Raw genomic sequence first — 21,361 nt, forward strand, 5'->3', positions numbered from 1 at the left:
TTCTACATGCTGAATTCTAAAATTATACCCATGTCTTTCACTATGCACAAAAAGAAAGTAAAAAATGGTTCAAAGTTTTATATATTAAAACAGAAACACTAAATCTTCTGATGGAGAAAGTAGGTGGAAAAATTGAGATCATATGGGTAGAAAGAAAGTTCATAAACAAAAATCAAAATACATGGGTAATATCTGAGAAATCAACAACTGAGATTTCATCTTTTTGAAAAGTTTCTGACATCAGGGGAAGTCACCAACAGGGCCAGGGAAATAGCTCAGTGGAAAAAGTGCTTTCCTGGCAAGTGCAAAAAAGAAACCCTGAATTAGGAGAAAAGTATAGCAAACTCTCTCTCAGAGTCTAAGGATTTCTATCTAAAATATCTAAAAAATTTAAAACTATCTGGCTCACAAAATTCAAAGACCCAATTCAAAAATGGGCATCTGAGATGAATATATAGTTCACAAATTAAGAGCCAAAAATGGCAAGTAAATATATGAAAAAATGTTCAACTTCTTGGTCATTTAAGAAATGCAAATTAAAACAACACTGAGAATCCATCTTATCCCAGAAAGAATGCCTAACATCAATAAGTGAACTAGGGATGGCCAAATAGCTCAGTGGATTCAAGCACCTGCAAACAGGCGCAGGGCCACCTTCCGGGCCTGCTATGCTGGCCCCGCTCCCAGGGCACACTGAGAGCTGAGATGGAAATTGAGACTGGGAGTAGAGGAGCCTATCTGTAATTTCAGCTCTTGGGAGCTTGTAAACAGGTGCATCACTAATAGTCCGATCTAGTAGTGAGACCCAAAACACTCTGTAGAACTTTTGAAAAAATACAAAAAAAAAAGAAAAGAAAAGAAAAGAAAAGAAAAGAAAAGAAAAGAAAAAGAACCAATAACAAATGCTTAAGGGGCTGTGGGAAAAATGGAGCCCTTCTCCACTGTTGGTGGGAATGGAGGCTGATACAACCATCATGTAAATCAGTGTAACATTCCTCAGAAAGTAAGGGTCACAGGTCCCATTCAACCCAGCTTAGCCCCCACCATGGATATATTTCCAAAGAACTTAAAACTTCATATCTCAGTGATATATGTACACCCAAGTTTATAGAATGGCAATTTGTCATAACTAAATCTTGGAAATACCTCAAATGTTTATCACTCGAGGAATGGATTTTTAAAAATGTAGTATTTTTATAAAATGGAATATTACTAAGCTATACAAAAGATAAACTCGAGGCTTTTATAGGTAAGTGGATGCAAATAAAAGACCATAATTGTAAGTGAATAATTCAGAACCACGTATAAACATCTTTTCTAGTGAGTGTAATAACCTGAAAATATAAACAAAATCTGAAACGTACAATAGATAGCTTGGATAATTTTACTGTTGATTTCTACTGATGTACTGAAAGGAGCAATTAATGTTTATATATATTTTTGTGCTTCCAAATTATTATAACTTTTTAAAAATTCATTATTCATGCTTATATCTGGTAATCTAAACAACTAATTTGAGGAAAGCATTTTGCAATACAACCACCATCGTGGAATTCCTATTATTTTGTTTAGTGAAATCCTCTATCATTTCTTTTCTTTCCTTTTGTTTGTTTTGGTTTGGTTTTATATGTATGTGCTACAAGGTCTCACTACACAGTTTAGGCTAGTAGTGATCCTCCTGTTTTCAGCCTCTCGAGTGCTGCGATTGTAGGTGTGTGCCACCAAGCACGTCTCTTTGGCCAGCTTAACAAGTCCAGGGGTGGAGCTGGCCTGGCGTGTTTTACTCAGGACTGAACCCCAGTACCAGTGCCTTCCTAAGCAGATGCTTAGTCCCCTGAGCTATCTCTATGGTCTTGTATCTTTTCATATATATATATATATATATATATATATATATATATATCCTTTGTTTTCTCTTTAAAATATATAAAAATGTATTGCCATAAAAACCTGCGAACCATTTACATAGTTTTTTTTTTTTTAGTTATTATGTTATAATGTTTTTTTCAAATTGACTTGAATTCATCTTGGAGCTAGAAACGATTTTTAATGTATTTACTATCAGTACCTTTTCTCATTTATTTATTTTTTTACAAACCACAATCAAGAGAATGACAAAAATTTGTAGCTATTGACTGAAACCTGAATACGCTTTGCTCTTTGGAGACTTTGCTGATACACTGAAGGAGTTTTACTCATAACTGATGGAGAGGGATGTTTCTACTATTCATTGGTAGCCTCTATAAGATGCTGCCTTTCAGTATATAAATTGTTCTTAGTTGGTTGTAGTGGTTTTAGTAATTATGTGTATTTAATTATAACTGCTGAATTTAATTGCATATCTTAAAAATGTTTCCACTAAAGTATTAATGGTTCTTTTTAGCATACAAAACAATAGATAATTTAAAAACCTTATAATTTAATCTTGATGGTTAAGATTTTCAGTGTTATTATTTACAATAATAAAGTTGTAGAAACTAAACTTAAAGCTGTGACAAGGGAAGAAATTATGAGTAAATTATAATGATAATTATGAAGCATAAATTAAAATATGCCATACATTTTGTAACACAGATTTAAGTGCTCCATGTTTACTATATGAAAAAATATCATATGCATCAATGAAAACAAGAAACAAGAGACAATTATCAATTCCAGACAAGCCAAGCATAAGAAATGTTATAATATTTTCTCATGATTTCTACAATGTATTCAAAAATTGTGAATTTTTGAATTTTCTTTTTAAACTAAGCCTATACTCAAAGTTTGAATTATTTGATGCATAAGAAAGATAGTGTATTGTTATTTTTAATAGCCAAAAATCCTATGTTAACTCAAAGCAAGCAGTAAAAAGTAAATAAAAGAGATTAGATGAAAAAGATGAAAATAAAACAGTAGAAAAATGGTATACAGAGTCCAGTTCTTTCCAAAACACCACAAAATATGAAAAAAAAAATTAATATTTACCTATATAAACTGAGGGGGAGAGAGAGAGAGAGAGAGAGAGAGAGAGAGAGAGAGAGAGAGAGAAACAGACAGGAAAAATCATTAATTTTATCAGAAATTAAATAAAAATTAATGATCACACTGATGTTAGAAGAATGTATATAATACTGTGAACTCTATTACACATATTCAGATCAATTTTTTGAATCTATAATAATTTGCATGAAAAATAAATAATTTAATTAATCACATATGCAAAATTAGCAACACATATACATATACACATATAGATACGTATATATGCCACATAAATGTGCAAGTGTACACCTGCACAACATAAAATTTTTCAAAAATGAAGAAAAAATTCTTCAGAGAAGATTGAGGCATGGACATCGCTGTGAGTTGAGACCAGCCTGAGCTACACAGTGAGTCTGAGGCCAGCCTTTACTGTATACTGAGGCCCAGTCTCAAAAAGATAGATAGATAAATAAATAAATAGATAAATAAAGAAATAGAAGAAAGTATTCTACAACCAAGTGATTGTCCTGTCAGTTGTTCCTTTAAAAATGGCTTGCCATTTAAAAATATTCCAGGTCTTTCGTGCCTCAAGAATTGGACAAGACAAGCCACAAACAGTACTAACAGTTCATTTCAGAAATAAGGGGTGAAGTTGTAAGGGAAGAAGTAGGTCTATAGAGAAAAGTTGGGCATATATATATATATATATATATATATATATATATATATATATATAAAAGAAAGGTGCTCTCTCCAGCAGAAGGCACAGGGTGGGCTCCCTTGCGAGCCATGAGTGTGGGCTTCTCACTGAGCTGCTCTCTTTTTGCATCTGCATCTACAGGACCCCATGAGAAAGTCTACATACAGAGTACTAAGAATTATCTGGGGCTGCCCAGGGATTTTGCAATTAACAAGTACCACCTTTTTCTCCTGTCAACTCTGCCACACCCAACCTCCTACATTAATGTCACTGATGAATTCCACCAATTATTATAAAGAAAATTACTGTCTAGTAAGTAAGTCACAAAAATAAGATGAAAAATTATTCACAGCATAACAGTAACTCCAGTTATTTGTGGGAAGGATGATAGGCCATAATATATAAAAATATTTCATTATAACCCATATTAACAGATAAAAAGAAAGAATAGTAATTTCTATAAAGACATATTATTAAAATAAATTTTTCACAAAAAATCATCTCTTTGAAAATAGAAGAAAACAAAATACATAAATAAACACTTCAGCCTAATATTATACCTGGTAATCAAATGCTAACTGCTTTTCCTACAACTTGAGAATAAGGTAAGAATGTATTCTTTGGTTATTCCAGTTCAACATAATACTAAATCTCTGAACCCATGCAATAAATAGAAGTAAAACATACCTCTGGGAAAGAACAGAATATTTAGTTGGTAAAATGGAATAAAAGTAAAAGCATTTGATAAAAATATCTACAGTCTAGGTTATTACAAAGGTATCACAAAAGAAGGGATGATAAAACTGCACAAAATGAATTTCTTTACATTCAGAAGTCTTAATTATTAACATTAATAATATCAATGATAAGACAGTATCAATACATTTATAAGACTTACAAAAATGCCCTGTAACATTATGTAAGTTCATCAATGTAGAACATAAGATTCTCATAATATTTTACACTAACCAATAGAAGTAGATATCCTCCTCTCAGGAATTTGCCAAGTAAAAATATAAACTTGATTTTATTGGTCTATTTCCTCCTCAAAATGAGAATTGCATCCTAACACTTAGTGTTTCAATGTGTAACCTTCCTGGAAATTGGAGATGTAGGAATTAAATTCTTAAATGATGTCATAGTGGAGTAGGGTGGATCTTCAATCTAATAAGCTTGATGTCCTTGTAAGGAGACCTAAATAAATAAGGGGATGTTAGCCATGTGGTAATGGAAGCAGAATTGCAGAAACAGTATTTTATTTAAAAACATCTGTACAAAGTAGTGTACAGTACACATGAGGTAAATTTTTTAATGTCTGTTGTTTAATAATTTTGGTGCTTTAAATCGGCATGTATAACCTAGTTAAACAAGTAAGGAAACATGCAAATAAAATTTGCCATTGCCAAAAAATAGGATAGGAAAGGGAAAGCGGGAAGAATGGTAGAGACTATGATAGTGGATTTAGTCTGAGAAATCATCATACTCTAATGTCTTCTTAATAAAGTTTTATGCATCAGTATTATGAAAAATTCTTTCCAGGATGTTCACACATACCAAAATCTATGGATGCTCAAATTCCTCACTAGAGTGTTTGCAGAGAGTCACCTATTACTGGAAATCACTTCTGTCCAACTTGCAATACTAAGGGAAATACATATGCTACATAAATAGTTGCTAAGCTGTATTTTTATAGAATAATATTATGAAGAAAGGTTTATACATGTTCAGCACACACACACAATTTTCTGAATACTTATGGTCCAGTTTTGGTTGAATCTACAGATACCAAGGACAAGAATCACAGAGACAAAAATTTGTTATGAAAATGAATACAGGTTAGCATGATTTATTTGTTGTAAGTAGACCATACCTGAATATTCTCCTAATGTTTGATTAGGGAGTTTAAAATCTGTGCAACTCCAGAGACAGTGGGAAATCTTCACATACAGAGATTCCCATCTAATACTGCTGCATAATTCAGAGTAGTAAATGCACTAGAGAATTTGTTGAATAAAGAGCTATTGCATGGAAGATACCACCTCCAAGAATGCTCACAGATTCAAAAGTAAGAATTTTAAAAATAATGAAAGAAATAGGATGTGCTGAAAAGGTGCAGGAAGCAGTGAGTAATTACTCCAAATGTCACAAACTGTGAATATTAAGCAACAAACAAGTAAAAATGTTTGGCTCAATATGCATGGAAGGGGCTGGTGAGATGGTTCAGTGGTCTAAAGCACCTACTTAGAACAAGCACAGGGACCGGTTCAATCCCCCAGCACCACATGCCAGCCAGCCCAGCCCCCTGGTGGGCTGAGCTGGCCACACACACACACACACACACACACACACACACACACACACAAATAAATAAATAAATATGCATGGAAAATGTTTCATGGTTATATAGAAACATAAAGGAATGTAGTATTTTTCATAAATTATAGTTTTGTGATTATAGCCATAGAAAGATAATGATAATAGAAAACATCATTTATATACCAAAGTGGCAATTATTGTAGTCTTTGTTCATCTATGAATAATATTCATATATGTGCATTGGGGAAGAAGCCAAGTAGTTTTAAAACATCTGAGATTCTTGTTAATTACAACATGACAGTAATTTTAGCGTGAAGAAATCTCACAGACACTACTTCAATCAAGTAACAAAGGCTAATGCCATAATTAGAAACACAATGTCATTATGATGCCCCACTACTACAATGCACTTAAGACACCATACTTACCAACAATGTACCAAATATAGAAATCGGACCAAATTTTAAGAAAATGTACACTCTTCATCAAATCATAGCAAATCATAGAAAAGCACACGACAAAAATGGATTGAGAAGCACGCAGCAGTCTCCTATACTGTCACCAGCAGAAAGAATGTGGAAGAAGACCACTGAGAGATTGTGGAGCCGACTCAGGGGGTGTGGCAATGCAACATAGAGTGCCCTCCTGGATTTATTCATGCAAAGGGCAAAGAGCGGGGTGGCAAGATGGTGCAATCCAACTGTACACTGCAATGTAGTTAATAAAATTACAATTAATTTGTTAGCTCTGAAACTACGAGAACACTATTGTTTTATATAGGATTTTGTCAGAGGATTATATACTTTACCCAGTTATATTGATTTTAGAACAATTATACATGATTAAAATTGTTTTGAAATATTTTTAATTCAGTTGGTAAAAAAAATTGCTAATGAAAAATGTGTCTGACTGACAAAAGATCTACAAGGTGCTGCCCATGGATGGTTCCAGCGTAAATCCTGACGGGATTTGACTGACCTTGTCAGATACAAAAGTTACATTTTTAATTGTATAGCTATTGCTTTAACTTGGTCTGTACCATCCAGAAGAAAAGTCTAACAATGATGTACTAAAAGTAATGACATATTAATATGCTGAGCTATAAAAGGGTCAAGTCAACAACTTCTGACAATTGCCATTATGCTGATAACCCCCTACTATTATGGATTATTGGACTATATTGGATTATTTTGCTGAATTCAAGTACCTTCAATCTTTAGACTGGTTTTAAGTAAGAAAAGGTCCTTTAAATATTTCTCCAAGTACAGTGTCTCTAACTGCAGTGGAACACCTATCTCTGAAAAAAAAATGAAAAAGGGGGATATGTTGGGAGCCATGAAGTTAGGAAATCGATCTAATATATGTAGGTTGGGCCTGACCCAGTGCCTAAAGCAAACAATTTGCCTCTCTCCTGAGATGAACATACTGTCTGGTTAAGGTTTGCTATCAGTTGCTAAGCAACATAGTGTCCTGTGTTACTAACTTCACCAAAGTGTAAATAAAGGACAGTTTTGTTGTGAAAAAAAGGGGGAAGGAAAATAAAAAATATATAAAATGTATACACAGGATAGTTAGGATAGATATACAGCTAATTTCTCTTAGTTCATTGAGAATACAATTTTGTACTAACATTGTTCAGACAAGATATCATGTCTGCATCCTGTCTTCTGAATAACCACTATGAAGACAACAGTATGCAATGTATTAATTATTGTAAACGTCCTGCTAACCTCTTTTGAAACTGTTTCATCACTATTGTTTTTCATTAAAATGAATAAAAATAAATAAAATGGAAAAATGTTTCTGAGGAGATTCCTCATGTCCATTGCCTAATATTAAAAACCTTAAGTGTAGGGAAAATACAACTATAATTTAGTACAATGTAAGTTAACTAACTACAACTTAAAGCCAAGAATATTCAGCTAGTAAATATAGAGTGAGGGGAAATATTTGCATAACTAAAATGTTTGGCTCTTGAAGGGATTGAGGAAAATAATGCACGTTGCATATCCTTGCCATTATCACGCAAAGAGCCTCTAGGTCTACATCTGTTTTGATTATTCTTTTAATATCAAGGCCCAGACTTGTTACTTTTGTTCTTCCTAATTTATAACCTATTTTCATTAAAATATGAGAAACTTCAACCTTTTTTCAAGCTGTAATAGGCTTTCTTTGTAATTGTGTTTCATGAAACAAGATTCAAATTTTAATACAAAGTAGCAACTGCTAAAAATATTCTTTAATTTTTGCTAACAAAATTATTCAGTGGGAAACGTGACCACTTGTGGATATTTAAGTAAAATGTTTCTAATGTTTAAAATATATTTAAACGTGAACTCCATCAAAATTTCATTCTATTTTAATACTCTCTTGAACACCATGCTACAATGAAGTCTAATATTTTTAGAAACATGTCGATTCAATATTAAAATATTCTCATCTTGGCACATAATTATGGAAAATCTCATTGATGTCTCATGAAAGTCTTCAGGAGTCTATTTGAAAGAAGCCGTCACTGAAGTCTACTTATTATACTTCTTTAATTTTTATTATTAATCATTTGCAAGCTGATGAAACATGCTGGGCACTTCAAAGTCTTCTTTTATTGAAGATTTGAGATGATTTTTCAGACTTTTGCAGGAAGGAATTTGGTGAGCTGGCTTTGTTCCATGCATGGTGCATTATACATAAAAAACAATATGTATATACAAAAATAAAGGATAATAGATCTAAAGTATTTCTGCCATCTAAAATAATACATACTTTCTGGAAGAATTAAAGTCAATCTGTTACATAAGTGTACCTTACTTTTATCAAGTAGTATCTCATTATTCTATTTATACAAACAAATGCCACATATCTTATTTGTCAAAAACCAAGTCTGGTCTATTGAAAGGAGCAGTTAATGCTTTTTTATTTGTTTCCTCCATCTTTTTTAAATTTTTTTATCAGTTTTTGACCAATTTGGTATGATTATATCTGGCAATCTGAGCAACAAATTTGAAACTAAAATATGCAATATAACAGCCATTATTAAATTCCTGTAATTTTTGTTTAGTGAAATTTTGTATCATGGTTCTAATGGTTTTTAACTATGTTTTTTATTCTCTTTTTTAAAAAAACTCAAGTAATTGTAAGGCAATGCATAGCAAAGCTTTAGGAAAGACCCCTGGCAGTTATGCAAAAAATAAGCTTTCTATTGGCAATAATTCATTTTATCATTAATAGTTTGTATTTCACATTGCAAAAGACTTTTAGCCATTTCTTTCTACCAAGACATTCACCAATTAAATTCCTTTTGTGGAAAAGGAAATGAGTAGGTCATAACTGTGTGTTCAGATTTAGCAAAAGTCAATTGAAATTTAAAGCCAATTTAGTTTTTTATTCTTCTTTGCTAAATTGAATCTTATATACATAAATGCAAGATTTTTGCAATTATTCTGTATCACATCTATGTAAATCATGCATTTAACAACTTGTTCTATTACTTAAAAAGAGCATGATATATACAATAATATATATTAATTGCATATACATATATACAGGTATTATAAAAACCATGCAATGACATTTTGGGAATGCCTTCTTTTTTGTGCAGATATTCTATTGCCAGAAGCCAAGTGTTCAGTGTCCATGAAAATGGGACCATCGTCAACATTGACCATCTTGACCGGGAGATCAGTGCTTGGTACAACCTAAGTGTCACAGCCACAGAAAGAGGTAAGCTCTCCCTTGATAACAACATCACAGGTTCACTATATTGTTTGAACCATTACATACTCCTTAGGGGAGAGGACAAGGCTATTTTAAAATGTTGAAATTAGAGTTAAAGAATATTTCATATGAAATGTTATTTACATGCCTCATTTATTACATCATAAATTAGTATCTGGAGTATCAGAGATGACTAACAATTTATCTTTACTATATTAACTGTCATTATAGGAGTTAATGTTTAATGAAAAAGATAAATGGAAGAAAACACAAAATGCAAAACAATAAAATCATGTGCATTTCTAAAAGATAGTCATAGGCTGGCAATATAGCTCAGCAGACTAAGTGCTTCCTTAGGCAAATGCAGGGACTGAGGGTCTATTCTTGGCACCATATGCAGTGCTGGTCCTGCCTCTGGGTACACTGAGTGGCCACCACGACCGAGCGTGGTGGTTCTTGCCTGTAATCCCAGCACTGGGGAGGCTGAAAACAGGAGAATCACTATGAGTCTGAGCTGTGTAGTGAAGCTTTGTACCAAATGCATTTAAAAAACCTAGTCTTTATGACATTATTAGTCTTTACAGTCTGTCTCATGAATGTATTGTCCTACTGACAAGTTAAATATGTATTTTGAATTTTTAAAATATATATTCTCAATGGATTCATTTGTTTTGCTCTTGAGGGGTTTTATTTTTTTTTAAATTATGAACTTGTGTGAAGAAATTTTTTTACACTTTCTATAAAGTTATTCAGCATAAATAACAGTGACAAATGTAGAAAATATAAAAAGCTAATTTCATTTGTTTCTGAAATTTCAATTTAGACAATTTTTGATTTATTGTTTATATGATTTACTATTGTGAAAACAGTAATAAAATCACATGAGATTTGAAATTCTAAATTTAAATTAAATTTCTTTTGTTTAATCATAATCAGTTTAGAATGTCAGTTATAGAAGCCCAAAACAAAATGCCTGTGCTTTATTCTGTCTTAGAATAAAGTAGTGGACTTAATCTTGTATATCAAGGAAAACCTAATCTCCTAAATAGACCACTTAAAATGTATAGATTTAAAATAAATGATTTTTTTGGTATAATTGTAGTATAGCATATGAAGGATTTGGACAATATCCACTGATTGTATAATACAAAACAAATAATTCTTTTCCATTTAAACTAGTAGTTTTAGCTGTGCTGATAGCTTAGTCTTAATCACTAACGAGAGGATGTTTGTTAGTTGTAATGACAGAATGATGATTTCTTCTTGGCATTGTAAAGATAACTGAAATCACATCATTTATGATTTCTATATTGTCCTGGAAATTACAAATCAGTAAGTCTATCACTTATATTAATGAAAACTTAAAGATACAATCATTATACAATATAAAATATTATTAATGTATCCCATGATTTATTCAACAGAATTTATAATGAATTAAATATGAACTCTTCTAAACTGTATGCTTTCTTATACCTTGGTTTGTGCACATTTTCTATTTTTCTGGCTTTTCTTCTATTTTGAGACACTGAGCAAGTATCTATCTTATTCCTCACTGCACTGAATAGTTACCTGGTGACATGGTGGCAGGTGAAATGTTTTTTCCAATACATTGCAAAGCTCTGTGGAAACACAGCAGGGCCCATAAGTCTAGATTTTTAATTACCTAACTATATAATAAAGGATGGAGACCATGGGGCCCATGGAAAATACCTGCTGCAACAGAAAAAAGATGCCAAGTCTTTTGTGTCAGAAAACACAAAGATGCTTATTCTAAGAGCAAGAGCCTTTTATTTATTGTGTATTTCTAAGAACAAATTATTTATAATGTCACTCTTTACAAAGCTCTTGTGAAAAATGATTCAAGTCAGTTCAAGGGAAGAGTGGATGTATTTGAAAAAATAAATACATATTCCTCTATAAAATAGCTTTCAGCTATTAGAACATTACATTTTATTGAATTTGCAAAATTACTACTCCATTTTAAGTGTACAAATTAGGAGATATTTTTGTAAAAAAGACATTATTGAGTTTCTTAAATTAGATGCACAACAATGTCAACTGTTAGAAATTGAAATCTTTACAATTTATAATATACTTTGAGATCTAAAAACCCTCTGATCTTCTATGAATAAAAGAAGAGATGAACAAATAAGACAAAATGTGTTAGATAATTTATTTGTATCAGTAGTGGGATAGTCCTTTAAGCAGAGGAATGGTACTCTATGAGAAGATCTCTAGAAGAAAATTATTGAAATTGTTTATTGCATTTTTCTTAACTGAGCAGAGAAAGAACATTTTAGTGCGGTAATATCAAACAAGAACAATCCAAATCTCTGAGTTATAAGATATCTTCTCCTCTTAACTCTAAAGTTACTTTTTCTGCTATGTCTTTTTTTTCCATTATAAGGAAAAGTCAATTAGAGAGAGCTTTAATAAAAGTAGGTGTTTTGGTTGCTTTTCTTGTGTTCCTGGGACAGAATACCCAACACCCAAATTAAGGGAGGAACAGTTCATTTAGCTCACAGTTAGAAGAGGATTCGGTCCATGCTGAGCCAGCTCCAAGGCACAGTGATACATGGCAGATTGTAGCAGTTCATTGCCGTGTTAAACAGCAAAGAACAAAGGGAAGAGCAGCAGCTGCACCAGCTAGCAACCCTGTCTCCCTTCCTTGTGTTGTATTCAGGCTATCTGTCCAGGGCTATCCCCACTGCATGAGGCTTTTCCGTGACAGCTGGACACATATCATAACAGTATCTGACTAATTCTTTGTCATTAGAGTTTCTTTACAATCCATATCATTAAGCCTACTTTAGATCTCTTTAGAATATATGTATGAATGCCACTGCTTTCCAATCATGATATCAGTACCAAAATCATACATTCAAGCATTTTAGTCTTAAAAGCACTGAAAGCAAGCCATGTAACCAGAGGTAAAGAAGACAATACAAAAAACTATTTCAGAAACATTTGGTGCACGTGATCAATAATGGGAAATATTTGCAACATGTAACTTAATGTCGATTTCCAGCAAGAGATGATCTATTGTATTAGTATGGAGTATAAACAAAACTTGTTTCAAAAGATTTATCATATTCTATACTCATTTTCATTTTTAAAAACTAACTCTAAAAGTTTTAATGGCTCAGAGTACTAGGGACTAACTTCTTAAACAGCTATTTAGGCTTAGGCCATGAATTTGGTCATGATAGTTAATATATTAATATACATGATATTTAATATTAATATACATGGTTTATCAGTGCTATTATCCAGTATAGTTGTTGGGGCAAATGTGCCTCTGTTGATCAGAAGTAAACTGAACTAACAGAAATACTTTAGCAGTTCCCAGAGTACCCCAAGTAGTTTGTGTTTCTATTGAGATCTATTTTTTCCGACTACTTTCAGTTCATGCAGGTGTATGAAGCTGAACTATTCTTGAGTCAAACATACTAAACAAGGGGTTTTTCAATGCCACACTGTTAATAAATGAGGGCAATGTGTTCTCTCCTCAGCTTATCACAAGTAAAATAGAAATATGCCACATAGCCCTGAAGGCAAGTTTCGATTATTTTAAAGACAGATTATTTTCTATTCAATTTTCAGACAATGTACGACAGATCTCTTCCATCCCAGTGTATGTACAAGTGCTCAATATTAATGATCATGCTCCCGAGTTCTCCCAATACTATGAGACTTATGTCTGTGAAAATGCAGAGAATGGCCAGGTAAGAAATAATAAATTACCAAAGTTTGAGCGATATAGAATTCTTTCACAAATTACATGTTATAGACTTATAACATATAGCATAATGCATAACATCTGTATTTTATTCTGTGGGATTATATGTAATTAAATAAACATCATAATTGACATAAGAGTTGTGATTTTTTTTTTTAAATTTAGGACAGGGTGTACAGGGTCTCATTGGGTAGATGGGACTCATAGTGATCCTCCTGTTTACAGTCTCACAAGTGCTGGGATGACAGTCACAAACCACCATGCCTAGTCTCAATTGCCTTCTCAGTGTGCCCCTGGGCCAGGACCAGCATGGCATGCTGGGAGTCGAACTCCTGGCCCTTGTGCGTGCCTAAGCAGGTGCTTTAATCTGCTGAGTTATTTGGCTGGCCCTAAATTGAGAAGGATTGTTTGTTTGTTTGTTTGTTTGTTTTTGGTGGCTCAGACTGCCTTAACAGCAGGTGTGGGAAGGCATGTGGAGCTGGGGATCAAACCAAAGTCCCCTGTGCCTGACTGCATTTGCATGAACAGGTGCTTAAACAATTGAGCTAACCAGCAGGCCCCCTGTGAATTAATATGTGTAATGCTATTTATCTCATTTTGGAATATTAACAAATATAATAACATGCTTTATGATGTTTCATGATAATATACACTTTTAAATTAAATAGGATATAAATTTTAAGTTTACTACTTTCAAAGTCAAAGTCCTGAAATTTAAAAATTTCAGCTATACATATTAGAATTTGATTGATAAAATATTGACACTCATTTTGAAGTACATTGTCCTTGTTTCATCATTTATCTCACTTTCTCTGCCTAGAGCTCATGTTGTTATTATTATTATTATTATTATTTTTTTTTTTTTTTTGCGGAACCGGGGATTGAACTCAGGCTCTTGCGCTTGTAGGAAAGCACTTATTCCACTGAGCCATCTCCCCTACCCCTCATGTTATTATTTTTAAGATATGAAACTGAGGTGCTGGGGAGACACTCAGTGGTCTAAGCACCTGCCAGCAATCATAAGGACCCAGGTTTCATCTTCCCAGTAACACCATGCCCCTGTGCTGGCACTGAAGCTGGGCATGGTGGTATACACCTCTAACCCCAGTGATGGGGAAGCCCAGACAGGAGGACCACCATGAGACTGAGCTACACAAAGAGACCCTGTACCAAATAAATAAATAAATAAATAAATAGTATGAATCTAAAATTAATTTGCTGTTTTCAAGCTACTCTCTCAGCTTCAGTACATTATCTAATTCCTAATATTCTCTACATATCACAGAATCCTATTAAATAGCATGTCTTGTTTTCTAATGTGACCACTAGTATCCAAACTTTTATAATTGATTCATAATGCATTTTAAATATACTTAAATTTATCACTGAAACTAGCTGTAGGTTATTTGAATCTACAAAAGCAAAAACCATTTTTCTCAACCAATAAATATTAGAAGCCAAAATTTTGCAATATTTTCAATTTTCTAAAAAGGTAGGGAGACTATAAAAATATAGGCTTCTCTTAATTGGTTATACAATTATAGTACATTTGAAGTTATCAATGATTCTAATAAGGGCCTGTGAATGTTAACCAGTTTAAACTTGACACATTCTACTATTTACATAATTCTCAAATCTTGTCTCTAAATTTTTAAAAACAATTTTGAAAATAAGAATTGTCTTAAATATGAAAATTACTTGAAAAATTTAAACTATTCCATTTCAATTGGCAAGAGCCCATTCGTTTTGTGAAGGTAAAATGCATGACTAAAACTTAAAGAGACCTTCCACTACTGTTCCTTGATTAAAAACTGAAATAATGTAGACGTATAAGAGCACGTAGTATAGGATAGTAAAGGTCACAAATAAGGCTGAGTGTGGTGGTGCATGCCTGTAATCCCAGTGTTTGAGAGGCTGAAAACAGGAGAATCACTGCTAGCCCAATATATATAGTGAGACCCTGTTGATACTTTATTAAATGCATGAAAATGTCACAAATAATTAAAATTTGTTTAGAATGATCTGTAAAACATGACTCCTAAGGAAACTCGGCTTATCTATTGCTTCGAACTGTGTTACAATATTAAAACCTTCACAGCTGATATATCTGAGTTTTCAAACATTGCACAAATTTCTGATTTATTGGGCACATAGATAAATATATTAAGGAAATATTAAAAATTAATTCATAGAAACCTCATAAATTGTACTTGAAGTAAACTAGTATTCTCATAATCTTAATGAATTTGAAACGATTAATTTTCTAACAAATATATGTTAAAGTTTTGGACTAAAAGTAAAATATATTGTTACAATGACAGTGATTACAATTACAACACAAAGCCACATACAGTTATTTGTCATTGGACAACCAAGTTCTGAACTAACATCAAGGTCAGAAAATGAGGAATTGTACATGTTATATACACTGCAATATTCAGAACAAATAGGTGGACAAAGGCAAATCCAGTGTGAGGACTTTGCTTTCATTTGCCTAGCACTTACATTCAGTACTCTAATGTATAACAGAATATAAAATTGTAGCAACTCTACAAAACAATCAGCAAAAGTTACAGTACCACATAAATTAAGTATACTTACTGTGCAAAAAAAAAAAAAGATATTGATGTGCTATAAAAAAGCTATATGGAACTATAGCAAAAAAAAAAAGGAATGAAAAGAAAAGAAAAATGAAAAAACCAAGACAAGTTATTAATCTGAGTGGTGGTCTTGAAACTAAAAATCTCACCTCTCTGCCAAGTCCTTAAATAATCCTTAAATAGGTACACCACTTATCAAGGAATGTCTGTTTTTGGGAAATTTAATTAAAACTTTCAAGATAAATTCACTTACTTTTAACTGTTGTGTAAAACTATTTTTAATTATACCTACTAATGGTACTATATATGTTTTAGTGCTTTTGTGCATATAGTAATGTTTTAATCAGGTTAAAAATATCTGTGGAAACAAACATTATTTTTATGTAAAACATTCACTATAATTTATTCTAACTTTCTGAAACATGCAAAATATTACAAATTAAAAGTATAAAATTGTATACTATTATTGTGCATTTAACACAGCTACATGTATTTAGAGTATCACATTTATAACATAATCTATTTCTAAGCCTTTAAAAATTTCTCACATCTCTTGCTCTTGTATACACTTATTTCTACAAATGTCTGACATGGTAAGTACATTTATAAACACAGCTGATAGAGTGGTATCATTTGTGTTGAAGTTACTGAACAGATTTAGGAAAACAACAATGTGTATAAAAAGAGAATCAAGATCTAATCCACAGTAATAGATTTGGGCTGTGAAAAGTTTCTAGGAGACCCACATACAGACCCCAAGACCACATGTCCAAGATCAAAGCAGACATATCCAGAAGGGCTTTACTGTTGTGTGGTTGGCTATCCAGTAAATCTAGTTCACAGCTCAGCTTAGTGGATGACTCCATCGTGCATTTTGTTCTCTAATCTTGCTTCACACACCACAACGCCTCAGTACATGTGTAACGCAGAGTACTAATCACCTTCTCTGAAAATGACTACATCTTTTCTACCTCTTGGTGACAGAAGACTATGCTTCCAGATTTTTCAATGTCAGCCAGAAATGAATTAATGACAGACAACAGGCAAGATGAAATTTCTTATATCCTGTTTTTATAATTTCAATGCTCAAATATGTCCGTTGGTTTTCCCACTGCCAGCAAAGAGAAGTGAATACATTAAACATATAGCTTGCTTTTAACCACAAAATTTATTTGGCTGCAATTTTATGTATTTTGTTACTTTAAGATGTTTCTTCTCTAAGTTAGCGAAGTGTACATGTTTTGAAGACCAAGAGGTACCAATTTAGAGTTCAAAGGTGAAGTCCATACTGGAAATAATGAATTTGACTTTATTAGTCTGATATGTAATATTTGAAAATCTGAGTTGCGTTGAGGTCTGCGGAAGAGTGAGTGTGGAGAGAGAAGGAATAGGTCAGAAAACTAAGGCCTGATCGAGGGTACGGGAAAACCCCAGGGGAAAATCTAAGTATCAATCCAGGGGAATGAGGAAACCTAGAAACCAAATAAATGACCAAATAAACCAAATAAATACAATGTTCCACGGAAAAGGGAATTGTTACTTGTTTCAGTTGTTCCTTTTTGGATCAGATAAGATCCTATTATATTCAAAAGTACAATACGTATTTTGGAGATACTGAAATATTCATAGCTGATGAAGGTTGTCATCCAGGAAGAAAAAAGAAAATAAAAATATAAAATGGCATAGGACAGAATCTTTAGGGAGAATAATATTTATGGATCACATAAAAGAAGAGCTGACTGCAGAGACGACTGAGCATGTCTAACCAATGTAGGAAAGAAACAAGGAAATATTTGACACAGACATGAATCAGATGATATTTTCTGAAGGAAGTATGAACAGTCTTAAACTATTCTGAGAGGGAAACCACAAGTCATATTTATTCCTTCTAAAATTTTCCATATAACAAAACATTTTGGAGCCATAGGAATTAAGTAATGACAGAAACAACTTACTAAAATACATAAACAGCGAATGGCACTGGACATTTGTAGGAATGCCAAGGAAGACGTTGCTCAGCAAGGGTCAAACTTATTGCAATAGACAAAGATGAACTCAACTTTTATTAGCAAAAGTCTGAAAAATTTCTGCTTGTTCTTTGCCGTGGTTTTCCTTTGTGGCTGCTCTCAAAATTCATGGACTCAACACGGAATACCTCATTTCTTTGAGTTTCTGGAAAGTTTTAATTGTTTGAGCAAGCTAGTTAAATAAATAAATAAATAAATACATAAATACATAAATACATAAATAAATACATAAATAAAAATAGAGCTGGCCAAATAGCTCAGTGGATTAAAGCTCCTGCTTAGGCAGATGCAGGGGATGGGGGTTTACATCCTCAGGCCTGCTGCGCCAGCCCGGCCCCCGGGGTGTGCTGAGACAGTGATTGAGACCCTCCACCATTGTTCCTTGATTAAAAACTGGAATAATGTATAAGTGTAAGATCATATGGTATAGGAGAGTAAAAGTCACAAATAAGACTGCGCATGGTGGAACACGTTTATAATCCCAGCACTTGGGAGGTTGTAAACAGGAGGATCACTAAGAGTCCCATCTATGCAGTGAGATCCTGTGCACCTTGTCTAAATACAAAAAATAAATAAATAAATAAATAAATAAATAAATAAATAAGAAAGCACTCAAGGACACATTTGTGGAGAGTTTGGTTGATCCATTTGATTAGTCCATCTATGTTTATAATCCACTTTTTATGTGGAAGTGAGGCTTTTCCATGAGCTATGGGAGAGCCTAGGAGACATTGCCATTATTTTTCTTGCTGGTTACATTTCCAAGGGAGGAGTATTTCTCACATCTTTGAGAAAGACAAGGGTGGTCAGTGGGAGGTCTCTGCTCAGAGAGGCTTAGTCTACATTACAGAAGGTCAGAGAAGAGAGCGTGCAATGATAAAATTTCTAAAGTAAATTTGTTAATAAGTGGGAGTTCAACAAAATCAAGTCTAAAATATTTTGCTTAAAATTGAGAAGCTGAATGAATGTTAAGGTGCTCCCAGTAGAAGGTTAATAAAATATAAACATGATTAATGCATATATTTAACGTGCGATGCTTAAAGAGAATTTTAAATCTACATCTCATATTTTATTGAAAAGAGAATGGCTCTCTTTAATCCATGATGACAAAAACATGATGTTTAGATTATGCTTCAACTAGAATAATCAATCCCATCCTTTTTTTCTAGATCTTCTTTCTTGCTAGTCACATTTGGATACATGTTGCCTTCTTTAATGTCTAATACACAAGATAAGTCAGTAAATTTTTCTATTAATATCATATAAAAGATAAATTTTTATACTGTATGCTTATAATCCCAGCACTCTGAGAAGTTTAGGCAGGAACATTGCATCTTCAATCCCAGAGTGGATAATTTAGTGAGACTCAGGGTCAAAATTAAAAATAAAAATAAAAATGGAAAAAAAAAATAAAAAATAAAAAATAAAAAAAAATTTAAAAAAAGATGTAGATCAGTCTTAAGGCCCTTGGTTCAATAATTAGTACCTCAGGATGGAGAAATGGCTCAGTGGAATAAGTGCCTCCCTGGCAAGCACAAGGGACTGAGTTCAATCCCTGGTTCCGCCAAAAAAAATAGTAATAATAATTAGTACCTCTTTCAAGAACATAAAAGATGACCTGTTACATTTGTATTTAGCAAAACAGAATGGCTAAGATTCATTTTACCAAACACAGAGTTGAGTTCCTTAATGCCTTACAGAATGATGACCCCATTTTTTCATTATGCATAGAATTATATTATTCATTTAGCGATTCTTCATTTGAAAAAAATCACCTGGCATATCTTTACCTGAAATCTCTTAGCTCGAATTTTTGGCTACATGGTTGAATTTCATTAGCATCAGGAGAAGACTACAGGGTTGGTTTGTGCATTTAGTATTCACCTTCTGATTCATGCAAAGCTTGTGAAATGTTTCTCCATCAGTTTTCTTTTATTGATTTGCATCTGTGCTCAATGAAAGCTAAAATCACACTACAAGGACAATATGCCAGTTTTCTTTTAAAATTATTTGAGAGTTGAAATGATACTTGGTTTTTGTTTTTGTTTTTGCGGGTCCAGCTATTGAACTCAGACCCTTGCGCTTGCCAGGGAAGCGTTTACTCTACTGAGCCATCTCCCCAGCTCCAATACTTGGAAAAAATAATTTTAACTATTATTTTAAAGAAAAAAATAACACAATAATGTATATTGATTTTATTTTTATATCACTCAACAGGACCATTCATCATATAAGTTTTCAAATTACGGAATTCTTCAAAAGCACATTTTGAAAAAAATATGACCAGTCATGGAATTTTTTTTTTTTTAATGTATTTGGTTGAGTGTTTCACTGAACGGTTTGACTCATAGTGATCCTTCTGCTTTCAGCCTCCCCTGTGCTGGGATTATATGTGTGCACCACCACACCCAGTCTGGGTTGCTTCTTCAGCACGCCCTGGGGTGAGGCCACGTCATGCGGCATTGGGGTTCACAATTGCCTTATAAGCACTTAGTCCACCGAGCAATCTCGCCAGATTTGGAATATTTTTTCGCTAATGTAATAAATCTTTTATCATCATGTTTCCTGGATTTATAAATATTTCCTATGTACTTAGATAATAATTGAAAATAGAGTTATAGTTTCCTAATTTTTTACGTATTAATATTCCCTTATTATTTGGAATGTTTATGAGATTGAAAAAATAAACAAAACACTAATCTCTACAAATAAGTAAAATTGCTCAAAAATAAACTGAAATGTTAACGTGTGTTTCACACACTATAAATATACTAAGTATAAACTCTTATGTGGGAAGAAATTTTGTGAATTTCATTGTTTCCTGCTAAAATTTCAAATAAAACACATACAAGAATATCAATAAAAATGCACTCTTTATAATTTACAAATTTATATCATAGACTTCCAACAGCATAGCCAATTTTCTCAATGTTATATATTTTCTAAATAAATGACTATAATTGCATTTATCCCTAAGAATGTGCTTATTTTTTAACTTCATATATCTCAATAGCTATCATTCAATTATTCACATATTTGAAAAATAATAATACCAGAGGGTTTTTTTCCAAATTCAGAAAGAATTTTATTTCTAATTTTAAGGGTAAGAGTAAAATTACATTGACTGATCGTCTGCACTGCTCAATCTCAGTAGGTCCCTTGGTCGGTTGCATTTCATACTCATTTTCCATAAAGGAAGAGATCAGCCATCACCAAATAATTCTTTGGGAAACTAGGAGATGTCAATATTCAATATTAGAGGTTGTCTCAGTCCTACATGTATCTGCACATAAGACAC

At 32.7% G+C, this 21,361-nt stretch overlaps 1 protein-coding gene across 2 annotated transcripts in view; it reads left to right on the plus strand.

Moving 5' to 3' along the window:
- Cdh19 (cadherin 19) overlaps positions 1-21,361 on the plus strand; it is a 104,745-nt gene that overhangs the window by 56,031 nt on the left and 27,353 nt on the right. For both annotated transcript variants that reach the window (XM_023723123.1, XM_004638271.2), the window contains 2 exons: positions 9,579-9,700; positions 13,301-13,422. In XM_023723123.1, the coding sequence (XP_023578891.1) occupies positions 9,579-9,700; positions 13,301-13,422 (244 nt within the window). The remainder of the gene's footprint in view (positions 1-9,578; positions 9,701-13,300; positions 13,423-21,361) is intronic.

The sequence above is a fragment of the Octodon degus genome, unplaced genomic scaffold (genome assembly GCF_000260255.1).
Source record: "Octodon degus isolate 3935 unplaced genomic scaffold, OctDeg1.0 scaffold00097, whole genome shotgun sequence".
NCBI classification, from domain to species: domain Eukaryota; kingdom Metazoa; phylum Chordata; class Mammalia; order Rodentia; family Octodontidae; genus Octodon; species Octodon degus.